This window comes from Silene latifolia, chromosome 1, assembly GCF_048544455.1.
Source record: "Silene latifolia isolate original U9 population chromosome 1, ASM4854445v1, whole genome shotgun sequence".
Classification (NCBI taxonomy): domain Eukaryota; kingdom Viridiplantae; phylum Streptophyta; class Magnoliopsida; order Caryophyllales; family Caryophyllaceae; genus Silene; species Silene latifolia.
In genome coordinates this window covers 9101502-9124454 of record NC_133526.1, presented here as the reverse complement: position 1 = coordinate 9124454, position 22953 = coordinate 9101502, and the positions used below count along the sequence as shown (strand labels likewise).

Sequence of the window (22953 nt, the reverse complement as noted above, 5' to 3'; positions counted from 1 at the left end):
TAATGATTCATCCTCTTAGCACTCTCGCTATTCTAAGAAACATCGGGAAGAGGAAGATAGTTCTTCTAATTTTAGAGAAAGCAAACTTTGGCCATGTGCCCATTAACCAACCATTTTATGTAATTTGCACAATAATTATTTTTAGTTTTTTACTTGTATAAATAAAAGTTTGACGTGTAATTAAAGTTAGAGTGATAGTATAAGATGATCTTCCTCATTGTAGAAAAAAAATAAGAGAAGAAATAAAGAAGAGCATGAACATAGTGAAAAATAAGGTGTATGAAAGAGAAAATGAGGTGTAAAAAAAATAAGAATTTGTGTGTTCTTGACTTAAAATATATTTTCTTAATTCAGATCATTTTTATAATTAATTTAGAAATTTTAAGATCTTACTGTATAATAAGATTTATTTCAGATTCTAAGTTTAGTTCAGTTCAGATGCTAAGTTATGAAAAATTCAGCTTCTATAAATTAAGTTTAAATTCTATAAGCTGAGTTCAAAAAAGTTAAGATCTTATTAATTCAGTTCAAATTCTAAAAGTTTTGTTCAGAAATTGCGTTATTTTAAAATTAATATTTGTTTTGCAAATATTAGATTGATCGAAAATGAGCTTATAATCTGATGTCTACGAAAATGGGTAAATAGTCATTACAAAAGGCCACTGCCCACTGTAAATCTGTAATCTTAAACTTAAAAATAGTAGTCAAAAGACACTATCTCGACTATCCAGCAACCCCCGAGCATAAACTCTACTCCGTAGTACTTAAAAAGTGAGAAAATGAAAATTAACATAATAACAAACCGATTTCAAGATGAATCGGGCTTTAACTTTTTAAGCTAGTGAAACCAAAGTATGAGCTCATAATTGTGGGCCGACCCAAACTTGCTGGAGCAGAAGCTCAGATGGGCTTTGCTTAAATCGCTACTCCATCCATTTCAAGATATTTTTTTCTTGAACAAAGTTTGATGATGACACACATTTAGTAAGGGTTCTCCTTAAGCCAACTAGCCACTTCTATAACCATACACTTTTCTCATTTTTTTCCAAAATTTGCACTCAAAACTAATTACAAATTCATGATTGGCCTATAAAGTTTGACCGTCTCCATTTTTATAAAATAATTATTAATTCAACGCTAATAAATAAATTGTCTTTTTATATTACGAAATTGTCTGAGTCTAAGACCGTCTCGCCCAATAAATATTCATGAGTTAGTCAGTCATACCCTCTGCATGTTGAAAGCTGTTTTTTCTGTTGATATCATTCAGTCATTGCTTCCTTAACACCCACAAACCAACAACCACAAATACAAAAATTGCTAGAATTTTTTGCAATATCATATTAAACCAAGAAGGTAAATGGGTCTGCAATTAAATGGAGGATGGTGTTTATATGGTACAACATGTGTGAATCAACTAAAAAAACAGCAGAAAATTAATGTAACAGTAAAAGCAGTTGCATCATCAGAAGGGTCTCCAACAGCGACAGCGACAGCGAAACCAGTTGGCGAAGGGAAGGTTAAGTTAGGAGGGTCTGATTTAGAGGTGACTAAGTTAGGTATTGGTGCTTGGTCTTGGGGTGATACTAGCTATTGGAACAACTTTCAATGGGATGGTATATTCTTACATCACAATTCTCTCTTTTTATTTTGAATTTTATTTTTCGGCCTCCAATGAGGCGCAAGGCCAGTATAATATACTCGTGATCTATTGTTAGGATAGCTCAGTCTTACCCACTAGGCTAAAACCTGTTCCGTTTTGAATTTGAATTTATTAGAATGAATAATCTGTTAATGAAGGGAACATCAGAATATGTTTGGGAAATTTTGTGATGATCTCATTAGATAATTAGGAGCAAATATATAGTACAATCAAGCAACTAATTGATATCTAAAATATAGGAGCATATATCTCGACTAATTGACTTAGCAGCTAAATAATAGGCTCGAGACTCTCGCCTAACACCCCCCCTCAAACTGGAGCATGGAGGTCGATAATGCCCAGTTTGCGGAGTAAGTACTGAAATTGTCGTGCTCCCAACGGCTTAGTGAACATATCGGCCACTTGATCATTTGTCGACACATGAAATGGTGTAACAAGGCCTTCCGTAATAGCATCTCGCACGAAGTGACAATCAATTTCAATGTGTTTAGACCGCTCATGAAAAACCGGATTTTGAGCAAGGTGAATTGCCGATTTTTGTCCGCAGAATAATCGCATAGGGAAGCAAGCTCAATATCCAAGCTTGTTAATAAACCCTTGAGCCATTTGAGCTCACATACAACCCGCCATCGATCTATATTCGGCCTCACCGTAGAGGATAATGAAACGGTATGTTGTTTTTCGTTTTCCAAGACAGGTGAATCCCCTAGAAACACGAACCAACCCGATACGAACGACGAGTTAGGGGACATTTTCCCAATCGAATCACACCAACCCGACACGGTAAGTGGGTCGGTTTGTCGGAGCGTAAGAAAATGCCCTGTCCGGATCGCTTTCAAATAGCGAACAACTCGCATATTTGCCTCCATGTGAGCTTCACGTGGAGCTTTAAGGAATTGAGAAAGCACATGGACGGAATAAGACACATCCGCCGTGTGACGGCCAAATAAACAAGACGACCAACCGATCGTCTATACCGCTTCAGGATCGATCACAAAGGAACCGGTGGTAGCAAGTTGATGATCAATGTCCATGGGTGTGGAACTCGGTTTAGCACCCAATAGACCAACTTCACTAATAATATCGAGAGTGTATTTCCGTTGACTAAGACAAATGCCGTCACTATTGCGCGCAACTTCAATTCCAAGAAAATACTTTAAAATACCCAAATCTTTCATTTTGAAACATCGGTTCAAGTAGCTTTTAAAATCACAAATGGCCGAATTGTCGTTACCCGCAATAACAAGATCATCTACATAGATTAAAACATGTAAGCGTACCTTGTTATTAGAGTAAGTAAATAACGAATAATCGGAATAAGAATGTCGAAACCCATATTTCCGGAGTGCCCCAGCTAACTTTGCAAACCAACATCGGGGTGCTTGACGGAGACCATATAAGGATTTCTTAAGACGACAAACTTTACCATCGCGGCCATGGCTAAAGCCGGGAGGAAGTTTCATGTAAACTTCTTCATTCAAATCCCCGTGCAAAAATGCATTGTGGACATCCATTTGGTGTAATTCCCATCGCTTACGAGAGGCAACAAAGAAGAAGGGTACGGATAGTGACCATCTTAACCACAGGAGCAAAGGTTTCGCCGTAGTCAATACCTTCAATTTGATGATTTCCAAAAACAACGAGACGAGCCTTTAAACGTTCAACGGTCCCGTCAGATTTGTGCTTAATCTTGTAAACCCAACGACAACCAAGAGCCTTTTTACCTGGGGGCAAATCAGCTAATTCCCAAGTGTCATTAGCCTCAAGAGCATCAATCTCAACTTGATAGCTCGACACCACCCCTCGTCACGAACCGCAACTTTAAAGGAGGGAGGTTCAACTCTATTTGTTATAGTCTTGCTAAAAACAGACGATGTCGACTAGAAAATTTATCACAATTTACAAAATTAGCTAAGGAATATGGTGTACCTTCAGTCGAGGATGGAGAGACTGGTGAACTTGGGGATGATGGACTGTTCGTCGTATCAAGAATATAGCCGCTTAATCGTGAATTGGGAAATTTCAACCGGTGACCCCGACCAAGATCAGCCGGGGGATCATTAACTGGCGGAGACGACGACCCCACAGTGGCGGTGGCAGCATCGTTAATAATAGAAGCGGGCTCGGGAACATTAGGAGTCGAAGCAGTGGCAGAGGACTCGCCATTAACAGAGGACGAATCATGGACAGCGTCGGAATCAGAGTCAGCAGGAGTTTGAAATAAGCAAGAGCCATCAGGGAGTAAAACGGAATTGTCGGAATTGTCCAAATCAGCCTGTGTTTTTGTGTCCGCAAACGGGAAGGAGTCCTCATAAAAAACAACGTCTCGCGAGATAAATATTTGTTTAGTCTCAAGATCATATACCCGCCAACCCTTTGTATTATGAGGATAACCCAAAAATAAACATTTGCGACTCCGTGGTTCCATTTTATCCCCTTTAGTTTTCTGATTATGAACGAAACAGAGGCATCCAAATACCCGTAAATTTGCATAAGACGGAGGAGCGCCAAACAAAATTTCATATGGTGTTTTGTGATGCAAAATAGCCGAAGGTATTCGGTTAATTAAATGTGCAGCTGTAAGGACACACTCACCCCAAAACTGTTTAGGAAGACGACCCTGAAAAAGCAATGCGCGTGCCACATTAAGTATGTGACGATGTTTACGCTCTACACGCCCATTTTGTTGAGGCGTGCCTACACATGAGGTCGAAATTGGATGCCATCTGCAAAAAATAGTCCGCCAAATGATTGAACTCACTTCCATTATCACTTCGTACAACCTTCACCTGTTTAGAAAATTGGGTCTGTACCATTGCTAAAAAATGCGTAAAGAGACTTGTAACTTCAGTTTTAGCAAGCATTAAATATACCCAAACGGAGCGTGAGCAATCATCAACAATAGTTAAAAAATATTTCGCGCCACAAGTAGACGGAGTACGATAGGGGCCCCAAAGATCGCAATGTATCAATTGAAAAATTTCAGATGCAATATTATCACTAGTATGAAAACTAGATCGAGATTGTTTGGCAAGGTGACATACATCACACACCGCACTTTTATTAAAGGAAAGTGTTCGGGCTAAAGGAGTAAATTTAACCGCATTATCCCCTGGATGACCAAGTCGACGGTGCCACAAATTATAATCCCTGGTCGTGCCAACTGTGTTCACCAAAGAGAGCGGAGTAGACGAAAGCAGAAACAGTCCATCATTTAGTTCACCAGCTCCAATCATCATCCTCGTAGACCGGTCCTGAATAAGGCAACAATCCTTAGTAAATTGTAAAATATAATCAAAGTCACCGTTAATTGTGAAAGCGAAATTAAATTGCGGGTTAAATGAGGGACAAATAAAACCCGACGAAGAGTTATTTTGTTGTCAATTAAATGCACGGTACCCATTTTAGAAGCTAAAATTTGCTTCCCATTCGGTAATCCTACAGCTCGTGGAGGAATTACCATGGTGTCGGAAAATAACGTAAGATCACCTGTAACATGATTAGAAGCGCCAGTGTCTATTATCCAAGAAGTACACATACCAGACAACCGATCCGAAGAGACGGAAGAAGAAGCCGTGTAGGCCACATTAGCGTGAACAACAGGATCACCTCGAGATGCGGACCCGGACGCAGGAGTATTCTGTCCAGTCCCACCCCCCTGTCTGCGACGGAATTCCTCTAAAGTACGGGGTCGACTACCCCACCAGTCAGGGAATTTATTTGTTTTGAAAAAACAATTGTTGACTTCATGACCATGCACTTGACAATGAGAACAAAAGAACTTGCGTCTTTCCAATTTTTCCTTCTCACGTATGGCTTTCCAATCAGTTGGGGTGCGTGAGACCCCGAAACGACAAAAGCCATGACATTAGTAACATCCGAAGGGGCAAAAGCGTCACCATGAAGTAGGCGTTGATTGCAAGGCCGCGTGATACCCGCGGTTGAGGGTGGGCAAAGGGTCCAATTGAAAGCGTTGGTTTGAAGGGTGCTATATAGACTACGGTCGAGACCCATAAAGAATTGATGGAGTCTCTCGTTATCGAGTCTTTTAGTTGCCTGAGACGATATGTCGCAAGTACAACGCCCACACGTACAAGCGAAAGGAGGCTCGTGAATTGCCAGGGCATCCCAAAGAGTCTTTAATTTACCATAGTATTCGGTTACAGACATACCTTTGAGTTGTTTACAATTAGCGAGATCGGTCTTAAGTGAATGAATGGAAGTTCCATCAACAACAGCGAAACGTTCCTCCAAATCGCGCCAAAGAACAGCAGCATCTTCAACAAATGGTACACTGGAGATGACCGATGGATCGATCATGTTTCGAATCCAGCGAACAATCGTGCAATGTACCACTTCCCATTGTGCAAGCAAGTTTTCCTCAGTAGGTTTTTTGATAGTACCGTCGCAGAATCCGAATTTGCGACGAGACTTAAGCGACATACGGATGTCACGGCTCCAATCCTCATAATTAGAATGAGTTAGAGAAATGCTAGAAATTTTTATGCTTGGAATGTCATGAGATCCGAGATAAAAAGGTGATAAAGGATCGATTTTGAAGGTAGTATCGACGGCTTGATCACCAGCCATGTCGACAGTGAGTTCTGCGTTTTTTTTTTTTTTTTGGTTGTAAAAAAAAAAATTAGGGTTTGATGAAAATATTTAATTGGCTCGATACCATGTTAATGAAGGGAACATCAGAATATGTTTGGGAAATTTTGTGATGATCTCATTAGATAATTAGGAGCAAATATATAGTACAATCAAGCAACTAATTGATATCTAAAATATAGGAGCATATATCTCGACTAATTGACTTAGCAGCTAAATAATAGGCTCGAGACTCTCGCCTAACATAATCTTTTGACATTTTTTACTACAATTTTTATTAAAATTTACGGTAATGATAAATATTTATCATTTTCCTAAAACTTATTAGAATGAATTTGTTAAAATTTATTTGTACGAGTGACGCAATTTTTATTATGGGTCATAGGTACGTAGATTATTGACAGCGTTGATTACTATGAAAATGGCAGATAGGAAGATGAAAGCAGCAAAGGCAGCATTTAATACTAGCCTTGATAATGGAATAAATTGGTTTGATACAGCTGAGGTTTATGGATCCAAGGTGAGCACTGTCATCTTTGTTTCTGTATGTTTACTGTTTATAGAATTAACAGCTTCGGACCCGATTATGAATTCTTGATATTGCATTTTCCCTCAATGCAGTCTTCCTTTGGTGCTATCAATTCTGAGACACTTCTTGGAAGGTACTTCTTCTGTCCCGGTCATTTGTTGTTTTTTTCCATTTTTGGTTGTCTCAGTCATTTGTTGTCCTTTCTATTTTAAGAATGAACTCAATGGCAATTTGATCATTCACACCCAATTTGTTCCACTTGTCATTTAGTAATTGACCCCTTTCTCTTTCCTTGATCTTTGTGCCAAAACCAAAGGACAACAATTGACCGGGACGGAGGGAGTAATTTTTATAATAAGTCATCCGAAAACAATCTCTCAGCGTTTATAGGGATAAGGTTGCGTATATCTGACCTCTCCCCTCGTACTTAGCCATAGCGGATTAGACCTTGAAAACGCGTCATTTAGGTCATATCCAGATAGATTATTCCGGGTGTATGATACATATAAGGTAAGGTAAGGTCATTTGGATTCGGGTTTTTGGGATGTGTTTTTAAGTAGTCAATTCAGGTACAGATGAACAGATCACATTGGGCAGCGTCATCTTCGGCTTAGGTCAATCGAGTTTGGATTTAGTCATTTCAGTCGATTCTATTGAAATGTTTGTTGTTTTTGAAATGTTGATAATTTTTATCTTTGATTAGTCATTTCATGTCAATTAAGATCATTTCATTTCATTTCGTGTCAATTGGGTCAGTAAAGTTTGGCTCGGGTCAAGTTAATTCATGTTTCGGATAGTTTTATTTAATGTCTGACATTTCTGCAACTGCTGCCTGACATGAGTTTTTTTCCTCGTCTTTTATCCCGTTATTGTGTCTTGGTAGATTTATTAAAGAACGGAAAGAGAAGGATCCAGAAGTAGAGGTTACAGTAGCAACCAAGTTTGCTGCATTGCCATGGAGATTAGGCCGCCAAAGTGTCGTCAACGCCTTAAAGGAATCTCTGTCTCGGTTAGAGCTCACATCTGTGGAGCTCTATCAACTTCACTGGTATGCATCATTTTTGTAAATCCTCGTATGAGAGACTTATAATGAGTCTTGTGTAACACGGTTTCTTTTATAAGGCCAACCTAAAACCTTTTGTGTTCCTCCTTTTGTTGTGGGGTTCGTCTCACAAATTAGACCGTCTTTTAAAGTTTTTTAGAAGACATGTCAGTTTTTGAGATAAAGTCATTAGGTCTGGTGGAAGCATTTTTATTAACAAAATATCAGTCATCGTTGTTGCTCAGACTCGGTTATCAGTATTCATGTTTCCTTGTGAAATTGATACATTTTTTTTTCCAATTCCAGGCCAGGACTGTGGGGAAATGAAGGTTAATTATCATAAGGTCGTCATCATTTTCAATGTTCATCCAAGGTTTAAGCAATTTTGCGTGATTATGAAGGTTATTTTTCAGGGTATATTGACGGTCTAGCTGATGCTGTTGAGATGGGCCTTGTGAAGGCTGTTGGTGTTTCCAATTACAGTGGTATGTCTGAACAGTTTTGTGTCTCTAAAAACCGCAGATAACAAGTTTAGCCGGTGTAAATCATCAGATAGTAGTACTTAGTACTTCTGATTTGGGTTTGAAATCCGTCAACATCAAAATTGCCCTTATAGTCTTACAGCATTGTGGCTCCTTTTCCGCACACCTCGGGCTAACAAGCTGACAAAACTCTGTATATGATTTTTCGTCATTTTAGAGAAGCGGCTGCGTGATGCTTATCAGCAGCTGAGTAAAAGAGGCATTCCCTTGGCTTCAAACCAAGTGAACTACAGTCTAATTTATAGGCTCCCTGAAGAAAATGGTGTCAAGGCTGCCTGCGATGAGCTTGGGGTCACTTTGATCGCTTATTCACCGATGGCCCAAGGTTTCATTCTTCAAAACAACCTGTTTTATATTCTAGCGAGTCAAGTTCAAGGCGGATTTTAACATGCCTAATATTTTGTAAAACCTTGGGCATATGCAGGTGCTTTGTCAGGCAAATACACACCAGAAAACCCGCCAACAGGTCCACGAGGCCGAATATACACTCCAGAATTCCTGACCAAGGTCTAATTTCTGGTCCCTGAAAATCTGACAAAATATCATCGGTTAAGCGGCTTGATGTGTTCCTGATTAAAAAACTTGTGTGTATAAATTGCAGCTGCAACCGTTGGTGAACAGAATTAAAGAGATTGGAGAGAGCAATGATAAGACTCTCACCCAGGTCTGCTCTCTAACTTTGTTATAAGTAGTTAATGTCATTCAGAGACGGAAGCCAACCGCCAAAGAGCAACAGTCCTGAATGCAAGTACACAGCAGCCAGCTAAAATGCTATGCAGCATAAATTACCCTGACCAAATTTATCCGACTTGAATGAATTGGCCGACCTGAAATCGCCTGATCGGATAATGGCGCGTTTGAAATAACTCCACTAATTTGAAATTGCTTGTACCTCTTAATAAACAGGACCGTAAAAGACATAACTCACACCAGACGTGTACCCGACAGTCTGAAAATATCAAAACCCGACTTAAAAAGAAAAAGATGCCCGAAATGGCCCTACCTAAACTAATGTGACCTGCTCCCAATCTGAAAGTCTGTTAAGCAAGTCTGTTTGGCTGAGTATAACTTGTTACGCTTGTCTCATTTTCATTCTAACAAGGTTGTGGATCGCGTTATATCAGGTGGTTCTGAACTGGTTAATAGCGCAGGGGAATGTAGTTCCAATACCTGGGGCTAAAGATGGGCAACAAGCGGCTGAGTTTGGGGGCTCTCTTGGGTGGCAGCTAAGCACTGACGAGGTTGACGAGCTGCGTTCATTGGCCAAAGAAATTAAGCCGGTTATTGGATTTCCTGTTGAAAAACTCTGATTGTTGTCAACTAAGACTCTTAAGTAATGACTTCATAGCATTAGTTTACATTACAATATACTATCCAATAGTCCACAAATATACAATTCGTCGACTGCAAATTTTTCCGAGAAAAATTATTCTCTGTATAAATATATCAAGTCATTATACTTAACTTTCGCTTTTGGGTTGTAGATAATCTGTGCACGAGAAAAATTAGGAATATAGCGACAAAAACTACGTATTAATTTAGTACCAACTCAGGCACGCACATTGCAGCAGTACATTGATCGTCTTTTCTGTGATCCTATTTGAAGCATATATTAGCCTTTAGCCTTCATAAAACTTGTGAAAAATAGTCTGATCACTTTCAGAAAACTAAATCGAATGTGAGCTGCTTCGACTATTCGGCTTCCATGATGTTTCTTAGTTCCCAGGAAAAGATAGAACCCCTGAATGTGACTAGGAATTATCATAAGCTGGATTCAAAATTTGTCAGCTCTTGTAGGTGTAGCTGCCTTTAAACCATAAAAAGAAATTTAAATAAAAAGACTTCACATTGATATAACCAGCAAATCATAAGCTCATGACGACGTTTATTACACGTACACGAATAAAGAGGGGTTCTAGATCAATCTTAATCACTAGATTAAGACATCTATAGATGCTTAATCATAAGAGATGCTAGAGCAGGCCTCCTCTGCGAACCTCGGTTCAAGTTGTGTACTCAGCATTGATCTTGACATAATCATAGCTAAGATCACAGCCCCACGCCTGTCCCCTTCCTGGACCATCTCCTGTAGAAATGTCAGAGGCATAAAATATGTGGTTAGCTTTGTAAGATGATGTAAAATTCGTATGATCAAACTAACTTAGTTTCGGAATGTTTTCACTTTGTTGCATTGAGGTTTGCTAAATTCCATTTTGGCGCCTTGTCGTTTCACTAGTCATGCCGAATGCAACATTTGATTATGTACCCGTGTCGACTCTCGTACCCAAGCCAACGTAAACATAGGGTCATCCAAGTGAGAATTTTCAGATCTTAGGTCAGTCAACCTCGGGATTCAATTCAGCCAACCGTTGAAGTGATCTTATATTGCCAGAGTGACAGTTTGCGAAAAATTAAAGTTTTGCAGAGTTCAGACATAGCTTACCAACTGAGATGTGTATCTCAACTGTACCATGTGTATCCCCAGCCTTCCGCAAGTAATTGCTAGCAGCCACCCTGAATATAATAAATAATAAATAATAAATAATAAGCTCGAGAGAATGCAGTCAAAAGCTTATCAATGAGTTTACATTCTGCTAATTTGGGGATAGAAGAGCTTTTCACATTGAGATCAAATGATCAGTACAAGCCATCACTGGCCGAAACCATATATATATCCACTGTTTTTTAGTTCAAAAAACCGCCATCGCTGAAAAGATATCATAAAGTTTGGGCTAGCGGCAATGTTTACAAGCCAAAGTAAACCTCAAAGGGATCATATGTACCTATCAAATGGAATTGGCTGTCCTCCATGCATAAGCAAAATGTCTCCAAGTGATATTTGGAGTTTGTTTGAATCAAAAGGAATTGTTGCATAACCGACAGCACAAGCAATACGTCCCCAATTTGGATCCCGGCCATACACAGCAGCCTGGAAGAATAAATACAACTGCCATAAGGCGAAGTTTCAGGACTAAATTTAAATTTATGGATAAGTGCAGTTAAGTTACCTTGACAAGTGAAGACGACGCTACAGATCTCGCAACTTTGGCAGCATCAGCCTCGTTGCTAGTGCCTGTAACTGTAACCTGCACACGTAATATAGCTTTAATATAGTCCTTTTCTTAGTGTTATTTTGTACAATGCACATCAAAATAACACAATGTAGAACACTCCCTCAGTTGGCTATAGTATATGGATAATTTCTATCAGAAAATGAGTCCAGTAAGTACACCATCAGTGTAACCCCATTCAAACCCAATTCATGGTAGGTAGCGTTCTACAACTCAAACTCGGTCCTCGAACCAGATCAAAGGTCCCATCAAACACCCGACCAAGAAACACCGATCCTCTTAAAAATATTCCTTGACAACGTGAATGTATGAAATCATTTGTTTGTATGCTCTATAGCTTCAAAAAATAAAGAAATATCTGGAATACTGTGGAATCTATACCTTGTTACATCTTAGTTTAGTACTCCCTCCATCCTATATATGTAGTCCCCATCTAGGTCACATTACAGATTTGTGAAATAACACTCATCATCTCATGAGTTGCAAATTTCTTATGAGTTATGACCCTTACAAGTCCTTCCCCACTAAGAGTGTCAATGGGGTGGAGTGAATATATTTTCTTCCTTTACAATAGTAAAAATTTCCTATAAAGTCATAGCCTCATCGGCTAATACACGAGCTATCTAATTTAAGCTAGGGGGAATGAAACTAAGAATAGATTATGAAAATGCGTGGAGAGAAGAATAATTTCTTCCCACATTTTTGAGGTAATGGCTTCCAGAAGTATCCCCAAGTACCTACCTGCATGACAACGTGAAGGTAATCTGAAGGAACAGAAACATGATACTAAACCATCTCATTACTTCTTGAATACCGAACGCCTCTCGGCTTGGACCGCCGTTTATAAAACATTCACTATGTTTTATGTTACTAGACATGCAAGGGGCCGATTATTTTGGGATTGACCAAGGATAAATATAAATGGGATGAAAGGAGTATGCGTCTGTCAATGACTGGTTCCTATAAGCACAAAAGCACTCCATGTTTCTAAGAATATGAAAGAGTGACAAAGCTGTAGCGCAAGAAATAAGGCACTTAACCACAGGTACCATCACCTGAACATTTTTAGTGAGGCCCATGCCTAGGACGTAATATGGTCAGAGGAGGCTGCAGTCTGAGCATAAGAATTAAGAAACCTCAATTGATTTGCTCACAAACAATGGAGCCTAGAAGAGGTACAGGAGCCAGAATAAGTTTCAAACCCCTTGCAACTCAAAACAGTCCTAAGGTGTAGCATGTTGGTTTGACCCATAGGTGTTGCCAATGTGTCAACAATACGAGCATTGCTTCTACAAATATTATCTCAAACAATGGAAAATGGAGCAAAATATAGATGGAAATGTGAAACTGATTTTTCAGGCAGCTTTTAATACTATGCTTCTCTCAGCTAAACAGGCGTTGGGGATCATATAAAAAATATACCTCAATTAGACAGGTTGCTCCTTCTCCATCCCAAGCAATCGATTTTGCAAGACCTTGCATTACCTAAGAAAGAAATTACACAACACGAATATCAAGAAGAAAGGTATAAGATATAGCTAATGCTATAAAAGGAAATAAAGACATGAGCCCGAATTCCAATAAATATTTGAGAAATTCTCAATTTGTCCATAGAATCTCCTCAGTTTTGAAGAGTATCCTGCCACTTGCAGTGTCTCATGAGATTCAAATATATGCAGGCATGCAGCCGTGCCTATCACCAATCTAAATAAATCATACCTCTTAATCTTTTTTTCAGGATTAGAATAACTACTGTACTCATTAAATCTCTCAAAAGTGACAATGTTCCAATTGGTTCTTATTAACATCCAGAGAATGTAGCTAACTTTAGTTTACTGTATATAAACAAGAGAATGGTGAAAGTTTACATACAGCATCAAGGCATGATTGAAGTTGTGATGCTTCAGGACTACTCAGGTCGTATATCCTGGCAGCACCAGAAAGCCCACTAGCCAAAGCTATGACAGTGTCATTAGTACTAGTATCTCCATCTACCTGAATTACAATAGAAACAATTCACGTTCATGTTGCACAAGTTACCAATCAGACAGCTCATGAGAAAAGAAAATATATCTTTCGGACTAAGAATTTCAAGAATACAAACAAGAAACAGTATTAATCTCACAGTTCTCAACAATCTTTCCAGAATACATTATTATGAGTTATAGTGGATAGTGCAACCGGCAATCTACCAGAAATAGGGGTTGGATGTACAATCATACATCCCCCCTGTGAAGAGGCTATTTGCAGATGACACACAATAAAATTGCATCAAGAATTAACATCAAATAGTAAAAACTTTTAAATAAAAAAATAGCAAAAGCATTTTGATAAGCCGTTCAACTACATTCCATCATAATCTAAAACAAAAAAATGGTGTGAATGTTTGACTCTACTGGATATGGAAATGAGTTTTCAAGTTCCATTAAGTACTCTCTCCATCCCATTTTTATCACCTCCATTTGACTTACGGTGAAACATTGTCAAATTTGATTGAAACTTTCTCATAATATTCAGAAGGTACAACTTCCTAAACTGATAATACCAAAAAAGTTGGTCTGATTAATTGAATGTCACAAATATCATATTATGTCTCTGCATAAATTTAGAGGAACTAATGGTCAAAGTTCATACGGGCTGACCACCAAATACAAACAAGGACAATATAAGGATGGAGCCAGTAGTAAACTGTAGACAAGGAAGTAACTAACTGTAATTTGGTTAAAACTTCTACCAACAGCCACTTGCACCATCTTTCTCCATATATTACAGTCAACTACAGCATCTGTAGTAATAACCTGAAAAACATATAACGTTCCTGAGTGCAATTTTGGAGACAGACTAAACAGCTTCATTCAATTAAGTACATACCCCAAGCATTGTCGCCATATTAGGGTGGATCATACCCGAACCTTTAGCCATGCCCCCTATTCGGACACTTGCATTTCCAACCTTCACATTCATTAAACAAGATTTGTTACGAGGAATGTAACTTAAGAAAAAAAGTAAGCAAGATAATTGTAATATCAATATTAATCCAGCACCTCTCAAGTCCTATGTTACTTTGACTCTTCATGTTTTCATATTAACGCATGTCCAAATCCGACACCCACGCTCAAACATAGGTATGAATATGACACTTAGACACTTTGTTTTAGGCCAAAAATATGATACCATATTACCATTTACTCTCTCCATTCAAGTCCAAATACCCTATTTATTTTTTGCGCATATATCAATGCATATATTGAGACATTAATATCTTTAATTGTACATCATAGAAAATTATAAGTGTTTTATATTTTTATCGTACACGTGATACAACAAACAAGATCCCGCATGACTATATTTTATCTTGTATATAGCAAAGAATTACGAATATTCTCTTCACTTATGAATAGTGTCAACAAAGAAAATGGGGGATTTGGACTTGGAAGGAAGGGAGTATTAAGAGGCATGTGGGGGCTCTGAGGTGAAGGGGACCCGAGAAAACAAAGCGCAAGGCACACACCTTGTAGACACAAAGCGTATAGTTCTTGCAAACTGTTAGAACATGTAAACGGGTTGGGCCACACCCAAACGAAGGAGAGACGGACCACGTGACAAAAACAAGGGAGGTTCCATCCTAAAACCAACTGGCAATAGGAGGAGTAGCCTCCTTGGTTAGAAAGTGGTACAATCTCTCTTTCTCCGAGAATGTGGGACATAGGCAACATATCCGAAGACCTTGCCATGCAAGTTGCAGCTAAGTCCCTGTGCATATCAGATTCGTTTTGCTGGTTGTAAAGGGATTGTTGCTTGTTGACCAACAAAAGATGATAAAATCAAACTTTATCCAAGGCCAAACATGAAGAAGTTCCAATCAGATCACACTATTATGAATTTTTGTTCCTGGAATATCATATTTTGGAAAATGCAGGAGTCCATGGTATCCAATCTTGACAAAATTATGGAGGATGCCGATGCACCCTTTGATATATTGACAGCATCTTGAGTTGATGAAGGCAACTCAGGCGTTATCATGTTGAGTGCGGGTTCCCGACCGCGAACGGAACCTCATCTAAGGAGCATGCTAACTTGTATAAAGGCAGCACAACTACCAGATCTAAGAGAGAAGTCCCGAATCTTTTGTCCCGTCTTGCAGGTGGTTGATGTTGATGGGGACCTGGGGTGCCTAGATTCGTTGGGTGTTCTTGACCAGGGTCAATGCTTTGTTCAAGTCTCCTATCAAATATCAATGCCTTGAAAATTGCTTCTCCAAGCATGGGCCTCGCTTTTCAGAAACCAAGGTCAGCACATTGATCTCATCGATCTCTTAACTGATTAGCTCTGAGAATGCTAAAAAGGTGTACTTTCTACCACACATAAAAATCATTTCTCATAACCGATTTTAGTACTTTCTACCACACACATAAAAATCATCTTTCATCGATTTTACTCGATTGAATACTGATGTCCTTTGAAGATATGACTTTTTTGTGATTGTCTTCAAAATTGGAGCGCCATAACATGAAAGGACATTGAAGTTCAACATTTGCATTCCTTCATCCATGAAAGTCACCCTCACAAACCTATCCAAAACATTAAAGAACTGAATAGTACAAATGACCATGAGAAAGTAGAGCCTCATGCTTGTGTAAAGTTTAGAAGTAGTGGATCGGTGTGCTCGGTTCAAAATGTTGTTGGACGTGGCGACCTTAAATTGTTTCGGTCCTTTCGGAAACCTTTACAATTTAGTAAGGGTCCGGCAAACCCTTTTCACATGAACCAAAGGAGGAGGGAACTAACTCCATTCAAGCTTACTGATGTTTGTCTTGAAGTGGGAACTTTAGTTAGTTTAGCGGGAGAGGATCCACTCGGGTATCACTTGGATATCAGTGTATCATTACCCCTTTTTCCGTGGACCCTTTTGATGGAACATGCAAAAAAAAAAAATCAAAAAGAAAACTGTTTTTGCTTTGAAGGGTGAAAATAAAAAGTTGTATTAGAGTGTGATTTTAGGGTTGAATTCCCTTGTCAATGATATTAATGAGATCAAAAGATACACTGAATATTCAGCCCTATACTATAGAACTATACTATAGAACTGCCGATGATGAAAATTATACAACTGTCCGATGTCCCATTTGATTTGTTCGATGATGATACTCCTCCCACCCGGCAACGGTCCGAGCACACCGATTCACTACTTTCAAAATGAACAAACACGTGAGCCTCTACTTTCTCATAGGCATTTGTATTATTCTATTCATCAATGTTTTGGATAGGTTTTTGAGGGTGACTTTCATAGATGAAGAGGAATGCAAATGTTGAACTCCACTACCCTTTTTCATGTTTTGGACTTATGGTGCTCCGACCATCACAAAAAAATCATATCTTCAAAGGAGATCAGTATTCAACCGATTTTATAAAATCGATTCTAAGAGATGATATTTCTATCTGTGTGGTAAAGTGTTCAATATTAGAAGATGCATGGGGAAGTTCACAAATCCGAATGTCGCCGAGCGCCCTGCCCAGATGGGCCCCATGCTTCTCTTCCACTTATGTTCCCCATGCTTCTCTTCCACTTATGTTAGGTTAACTTTGACTTTCCTGATGTTAAGAGAAAAGGGTCGGGCCACACCCAAACGGAGGAGAAACGGACTACTTGACAAACACAAGGGAGGTTCCATCCTAAAACTATTTGGCTCGCAATAGGAGTAGCCTCCTTGGTTATAAAGTGGTACAATCTCTCTTTCTCCAAGAATGTGAAACACAAACATGTGGGTTTATATTCCAACACGCCCCCTCATATGTGAGTTCCTTCAAATCCCACGCGCGCACTACCGGAGTGGGAATTAACGAATCCTCAAAGAGGCCCTCCACCGGTGGCATAATTTAGTCCAGTTTAAATTCAAACATGTGATAACATGTTAGACAGGGCCACACCCAAACGGAGGAGCGACAAACCACTTGACAAACACAAAGGAAGTTCTATCCTAAAACCAATTAGCAATAGGAGGGGTAGCCCTCTTGGTTATAAAGTGGTGCAATCTCTCTCTCCAAGAAGGTGGGACACTCACATGTGGGTTTATATTCCCACACAAATAAATTGTATTTTCAAGATAATGTGTAGTGCAACTTTCCCTTTTTGAATTTTAAACGGGGGTGACGATGTAAGAGAGTACATGTTAGGGATGATATGCCAACGACAAGGGTGTAATAAAAAACTAGAAGGAAAAAACATTGAGAGTGCATAGTAGTTCGCCTTGCTGGCAGAGTTGTTAACGCGCACCACCGAGGCGTTTTAGCTAGTGTCTCACTAAACCACGGGCTTAAGCACACCCAAGGCATGCTTTTTTAAACTAAGCACTATCTCTAAATTAAGGACATATTTGTGAAAGGTCGCACTCAAATTAGCAAAACAAGGTCACTTCGTAATAAATATCAGATTTAACTCTAGTTAAATCCTCACAAGGTCACACTAAAACATTTAGTGATTTTTGTAAGTGAGCATATCTTATCAAAAGCAACACTTTCAATAGTTTCAAATGAGTAACGGCTTCCTTTCTAACACATGGTCAACAACAAATATATCCACTATCATAATAAGCGCACCAAAAAAAATCTATATCATAATAACAAACCCAGCAAATAATCAAATGCAAACCTAAATGCTACTACATACAGTGAAACACCAACACATGCAACATATCCACCCAGCTAAATGTGACACAAGTTACAATTAACAAACAAAACGAAGTATGTGATGAGAAGAAAAAAAAATCTAGTTACTTGCCTTGGATTCAATAGCAACACTTTTCTTCACAAGATCAGTAGTTGTGATTGCAACCGCTGCAGAATCTGCCCTATAGATATTTTGCGTAAGTTTCAGAACACGACTGATAATAATGACAATAAAGTAGATGACAGAAATTTCAATGTGGCCATGCATATAAAGGCTTTAAAGCAATAGCTTGCTTGAGCATGTGAGCTTACAATCACAAGATCCATGGCGACATACCCTTCAATTGTAGATGACAAGGACCTAACCAACTTTGGCAGTGAATCAATTAGAGGCTTCTGCACATACAACAAAATATTAAAAAAAGAGCTATTAACCTTCTTATGACGGACGTTAAGCAAAGGGAAAATTCTGAATCCCTGAAGATATATTAAAATTTGAATCACAAAACATCAGTTGTATTCTGTTTCCATCACACACCTTCTTTATTCTATGGCCAATTACCCCTGTTGATTCAATAAGTATTTCTTCTGGTCTCAATTGTAGTATCTGCAAAGAGGGAACTTGTTTTAAATCGAGAATCTTAGACAGCAAAAAGTCAATGACGACAACCACCAAAAATCAAATGGTTGAGTATCTAGAAAGCATGCATCACTTCAAATTAATACAGTAACTACCTCAGCCAGGGAACTCGCACATTCTAGAACATCCTGATAACCAGCATCGCCCTACGATAACAATATTTTTTCAATCAGTGTACTGTCCAAAGCTCTTCCGTGGAAATAGATAAATGAAATATAGGTTTCTTTTTCACTAATGGTGGAGTATTCATGAGATCTTTGCTATTAATTAGCCTCAATCAGAATATGAATATCATAGGTTCACTACACATGTAAAAGGTATCAATGAAACACGGTGAAACAAAAATTAGAGAAACTTACTGTGGCTGCATTTGCTTGACCAGCATTTATCAATACAGCACGTGCCTAACAATGGCATAAAATTAGGAAAGGTAAATCAGTGACACGAAGACAAAATGAGTGATATAAATAAACAAAAGTACACCATATTCGACGAAATAAGACCCTGATCAAGATAAAATAACTAAATATATATAGTAGTACCGTTTGTGATTTCTCTAAGGCTTTCTTGCAATACACAACAGGTGCAGCAGCAACCACATTGGTTGTAAAAGCCCCTGAAACCATACAAATATAAACTTTTTGTCAAAGAATATGTATTAGCCTTGAGAGGGTTAACTAAGGTGATAAAAAACTGAAATTTTAGAGCTCTGTGATTTACAACGCATGTATCCTCCGCAAGTTTTTAGTACCGCATAGAATATTGGAGAACATTTAACCCACAGCATTATATGAAATGTTAATTCAATAAGAATGGCATCTAGCCAAAAAAACATATCAAGGTAAATAACGTATCATGAGGACTTCACTGTGTTTAGTATAACAACACATACGGATTTGAATGCACTTCTATCAAACACAAATAAATGCCATTAAACTATAAAAGTTCTTTTCTTCTATATTTAAACACAAAAATAATGTGTACTAAATTAAGCTGATCATATTGTATATACAACAAAAAGCCACACTATATTAGCTGATCACACAATAAAAGTTATGTTCCTCTATATTAGCTACCATGAATCATCATATGCAGCCGTCCTAAGTCTTAACTCTGCTAATGAGTGGCTTTATGACATCTATTGCCCTTTCCAACCCCTGGTAGAGGAGGAGAGTTGCACTAGGTTTCTGGAAGGGCATATAAAACAAGTCAAACTTTACATGATCGTGCTATATGTATGACAAGGAAAAACTTTTGAATGCATCAAACCTAACAATACCATTAAACAACACAGAACAAATTAATGTAAAAAAAAAAAATAATAATAATAATAATAATAATAATAGGTAAAAAAAATTGACCTGCAGAAACAGCATCTACATCACAGGTTACGAGAGCAAGATCAGGTTTCTCTCCTAGGGCTCTCAATCCCCCATAAATACCTGTAGCTTTGAATCCATTTGCAGCTGTGACACCCCCGGGAATCTACACATGTAATTTTGAATTTCAATGCTGTAGCTATTAATTAAAAAATAATAGTCAGATTTTATTTCTTCTACTGAAAAAATAATAATTGACATAGGCCGTAACAAGCACAACATATATGTCCCACATCCAACAACCAATGTGACTTGGAGAAAGTATAGATTTATACAAATGTAGTCACCTGTTGCCAAGGTCCTTCGGGAACAAGAATAGGAGCAGCAGATATGTAATTCGCAGCATCCGTAGCATCCGTTGCAACTGAGGACATGGAGACTATAGTCGATCTCCCCTTATACGCTGATGATCTCGCAATAGAGATCGTGGAGATTGTAGTCAATTTCCCCTTGGGTCCAGGTGATCCCGGCACCTACATTTATTTTAATCTCAAAAGTAAATTACGAATGGGAAAAAGACCTCACCCCTTGAATGTAATAGTGGTTCATACTAGGAAAGAGCAAGAATCATCAAAGAATAACAATAAAACATATATTGGTATTAAAACCTCAGTCGCATAAAGATGAAGGGAGCTTGTGGCATCAAACAACTGAATAGCTTCGGGAATATAAACATAACACATGCATGACAAAAAGGCTTGTAAGAATTCAAAATACAAAAGTATAATACAGAAATTAGCAATGATCTGAAGCAAGTGAACAATCTATTTCACAGAAAGAGAAAGTAGCCCACCTTTTGGGTGCCGAAGTTTGCAAATCTGACGGAAGGCTGATGGATACAAATCGACATCATATTTACGATAGTATGGCCTATCTCTGCACTTTACATAAGTTCATTTAAACAGCAACAAATCAGCTACAATATAGAGGTATCTAATCTGTGAAGTTTAGGTGACTAGAAGAACTCTAGAAGTCCCTTGCAATCAACACATATAGAACTATAGAAGAACCAAAAGCAGTAAATAACTAATCGAATAATTCACATCATTCCTAGCTGTGTATTCCACACATCATAGATATGCAAACTTATACGAAAAATCATAAGCATTCCTAGCTAATACAAACTTATCCGAAAAATCACTCATTCCTAGCTAATACAAACTTATCCGAAAAATAGCATAAGCATTCCTAGCTAATACTCCCTCTATTCAACTCCACTTTGCAAATTTCTCTTTTGCGCACTATTGACAAGCGGACATTTAACTTCAATTTTCTCTCGATACATAAGTGAAAATATATTCATGTGGGATCTTATTTGATTCGTCTTTAGGAGTATATTAAAAATATCTAACTTTTATAATTTTTGCAAATACGCAGCTAATGATATTTATCGCGTAAAAGCTGCATTGGCAAACGTGATAAAGCAAACTTGCAAAGTGGAGTTGAATGGAGGGAGTACCAAATTATCCGAAATAGCATAAGCATTCCTAGCTAATACCAACCTATCCGAAATAGCATCAGCATTACTAGCTAATACCAACTTATCCGAAAATCATAAGCGTTCCTAGCTAATACCAACTTATTCCTAGCTAATACCAACTTATCCGAAAATCATAAGCGTTCGTAGCTAATACCAACTTGCCCGAATAATTTCAATTTCACACATCATAGATATTCAAACTTCATCTTCAAATATCTATATTCCTCACATATTTCTCCACTTTGCATTTACAATCAGCAAATTACAAGATAAACACAATAGCACAACAATTATTATACCAACAAAACCCACAAATGTCGAAAATTCATTGGAATAATTAAAAAATTACTATGATAAAGCTTCCTTACAACTTCAAAGATTCAAAGACTGATAAAAATAAATAAATAAGTTTCATAACAAAAGAGTAGAATATTAAAAAAAGAATACCTCGGTGACTGAGTAACTTCGTTGGTTGTAAAAAATGGAAGCGGTAAGGTCAGCTGGCCAGAGGAGATGAGTAACGATTTCGGTTAATTTTATGTAGGGTTTAGGTAGAGCCGTAGAGGTGATCGGCTGGGCCGGCTTTGGTCATGAAAAACAGAGCGTGTTTTTGGGCCGGGCCAAACAACGGACCTATGTAGGTTGGCCCAAAACCGCCCCTCTTCGGCGTAAGCAAGTTTTTGGGGCTTAAGTGGGCAAGAATCAGATATTCAAGACGGAGTAGGAATCTCTCTTTTATAAAAGCAGAAACATTTACTGCATTGTGGTTGATCCACGTCATATATGCAAAGTCACAAAATACTTTTTTTTTCGCTGAATTCCAATTAGTGTAGATCCCGCGCAAATACGCGGTAAATATAGGCCTTTTAATTTTTAGTGCATTAGTTATAGATTTTACATTTCTGTCTCACGAATTTTTATAAAAATAACTAATATTAAAATAAATCAAAAAAATTGAATAATTTCATGAATTGTGTTTTTTATGAAAATATTTTAACTACATCAAATTATTTTTAAAAAAAAAAAAAACTTTTTTCGTCACGAAATTAATAATAGGAATACAATTGTTATCTATAAATTATTTTAAATGAAAAATTAGCTTAATAAATAAAAATCTAATTTATTTTCATATATAAGTTTGAGCACTTTGGAGGGAAAACTTTAGAGAAGTTATATTCTCTTAGTATATAGGAGGATTTATTTTTTTTAATTTGCACCTCATTAATATTTATCAGTTCACTCAATTGTATTTTGATATGAAACAAAAAATTGAAATGTAAAACTAATAAAAAAAAAATTATTGATACGTCAAAATTTATTTATACATCAT

At 37.9% G+C, this 22953-nt stretch overlaps 2 protein-coding genes across 4 annotated transcripts; one reads left to right on the top strand and one right to left on the bottom strand.

Annotated features, from left to right (window-relative positions):
• The first annotated feature begins 1189 nt into the window (after window positions 1–1189).
• On the top strand, window positions 1190–9851 carry LOC141596939 (putative oxidoreductase At1g06690, chloroplastic). The gene is made up of 10 exons (XM_074417227.1): window positions 1190–1616; window positions 6703–6794; window positions 6896–6936; window positions 7687–7851; window positions 8152–8174; window positions 8259–8330; window positions 8545–8712; window positions 8812–8894; window positions 8989–9051; window positions 9512–9851. Exons 1-10 carry the CDS (start codon window positions 1361–1363, stop codon window positions 9695–9697), a joined length of 1149 nt encoding a protein of 382 aa, XP_074273328.1. The 5' UTR covers window positions 1190–1360; the 3' UTR covers window positions 9698–9851.
• A 363-nt stretch (window positions 9852–10214) lies between these two features.
• LOC141596921 (arginine biosynthesis bifunctional protein ArgJ, chloroplastic) lies at window positions 10215–22335 on the bottom strand. 3 transcript variants are annotated; one of them, XM_074417198.1, is made up of 18 exons: window positions 22071–22335; window positions 20937–21019; window positions 20431–20616; window positions 20126–20249; window positions 19307–19380; window positions 19124–19168; window positions 18860–18910; window positions 18663–18731; window positions 18462–18520; window positions 18237–18306; window positions 14330–14410; window positions 14170–14256; window positions 13331–13453; window positions 12881–12943; window positions 11396–11473; window positions 11171–11316; window positions 10831–10901; window positions 10215–10473 (listed from the first exon to the last, which is right to left on the bottom strand). In XM_074417198.1, the coding sequence occupies exons 2-18, from the start codon at window positions 20994–20996 to the stop codon at window positions 10391–10393; spliced, it is 1470 nt and encodes a 489-aa protein (XP_074273299.1). In that variant the 5' UTR covers window positions 20997–21019; window positions 22071–22335; the 3' UTR covers window positions 10215–10390. The 3 variants fall into 3 exon arrangements, with proteins under 3 accessions (XP_074273299.1, XP_074273308.1, XP_074273316.1); XM_074417207.1 differs by having other exon boundaries at window positions 20937–21024; window positions 22071–22331; XM_074417215.1 differs by lacking the exon at window positions 22071–22335 and adding an exon at window positions 21603–21991 and having other exon boundaries at window positions 20937–21347.
• Between the last annotated feature and the right edge of the window lie 618 nt (window positions 22336–22953).

Coding starts and splice junctions, on each gene's coding strand:
- LOC141596939 (XM_074417227.1), top strand. CDS start 1,361: ATGGGTCTGCAATTAAATGGAGGATGGTGTTTATATGGTACAACATGT. Junction 1,617..6,702: donor GAACAACTTTCAATGGGATG/GTATATTCTTAC, acceptor TGAAAATGGCAG/ATAGGAAGATGAAAGCAGCA. Junction 9,052..9,511: donor ATGATAAGACTCTCACCCAG/GTCTGCTCTCTA, acceptor GCGTTATATCAG/GTGGTTCTGAACTGGTTAAT.
- LOC141596921 (XM_074417198.1), bottom strand. CDS start 20,996: ATGATGTCGATTTGTATCCATCAGCCTTCCGTCAGATTTGCAAACTTC. Junction 19,169..19,306: donor CCTTAGAGAAATCACAAACG/GTACTACTATAT, acceptor TGCCATTGTTAG/GCACGTGCTGTATTGATAAA. Junction 18,307..18,461: donor TTGTCATCTACAATTGAAGG/GTATGTCGCCAT, acceptor AAATATCTATAG/GGCAGATTCTGCAGCGGTTG.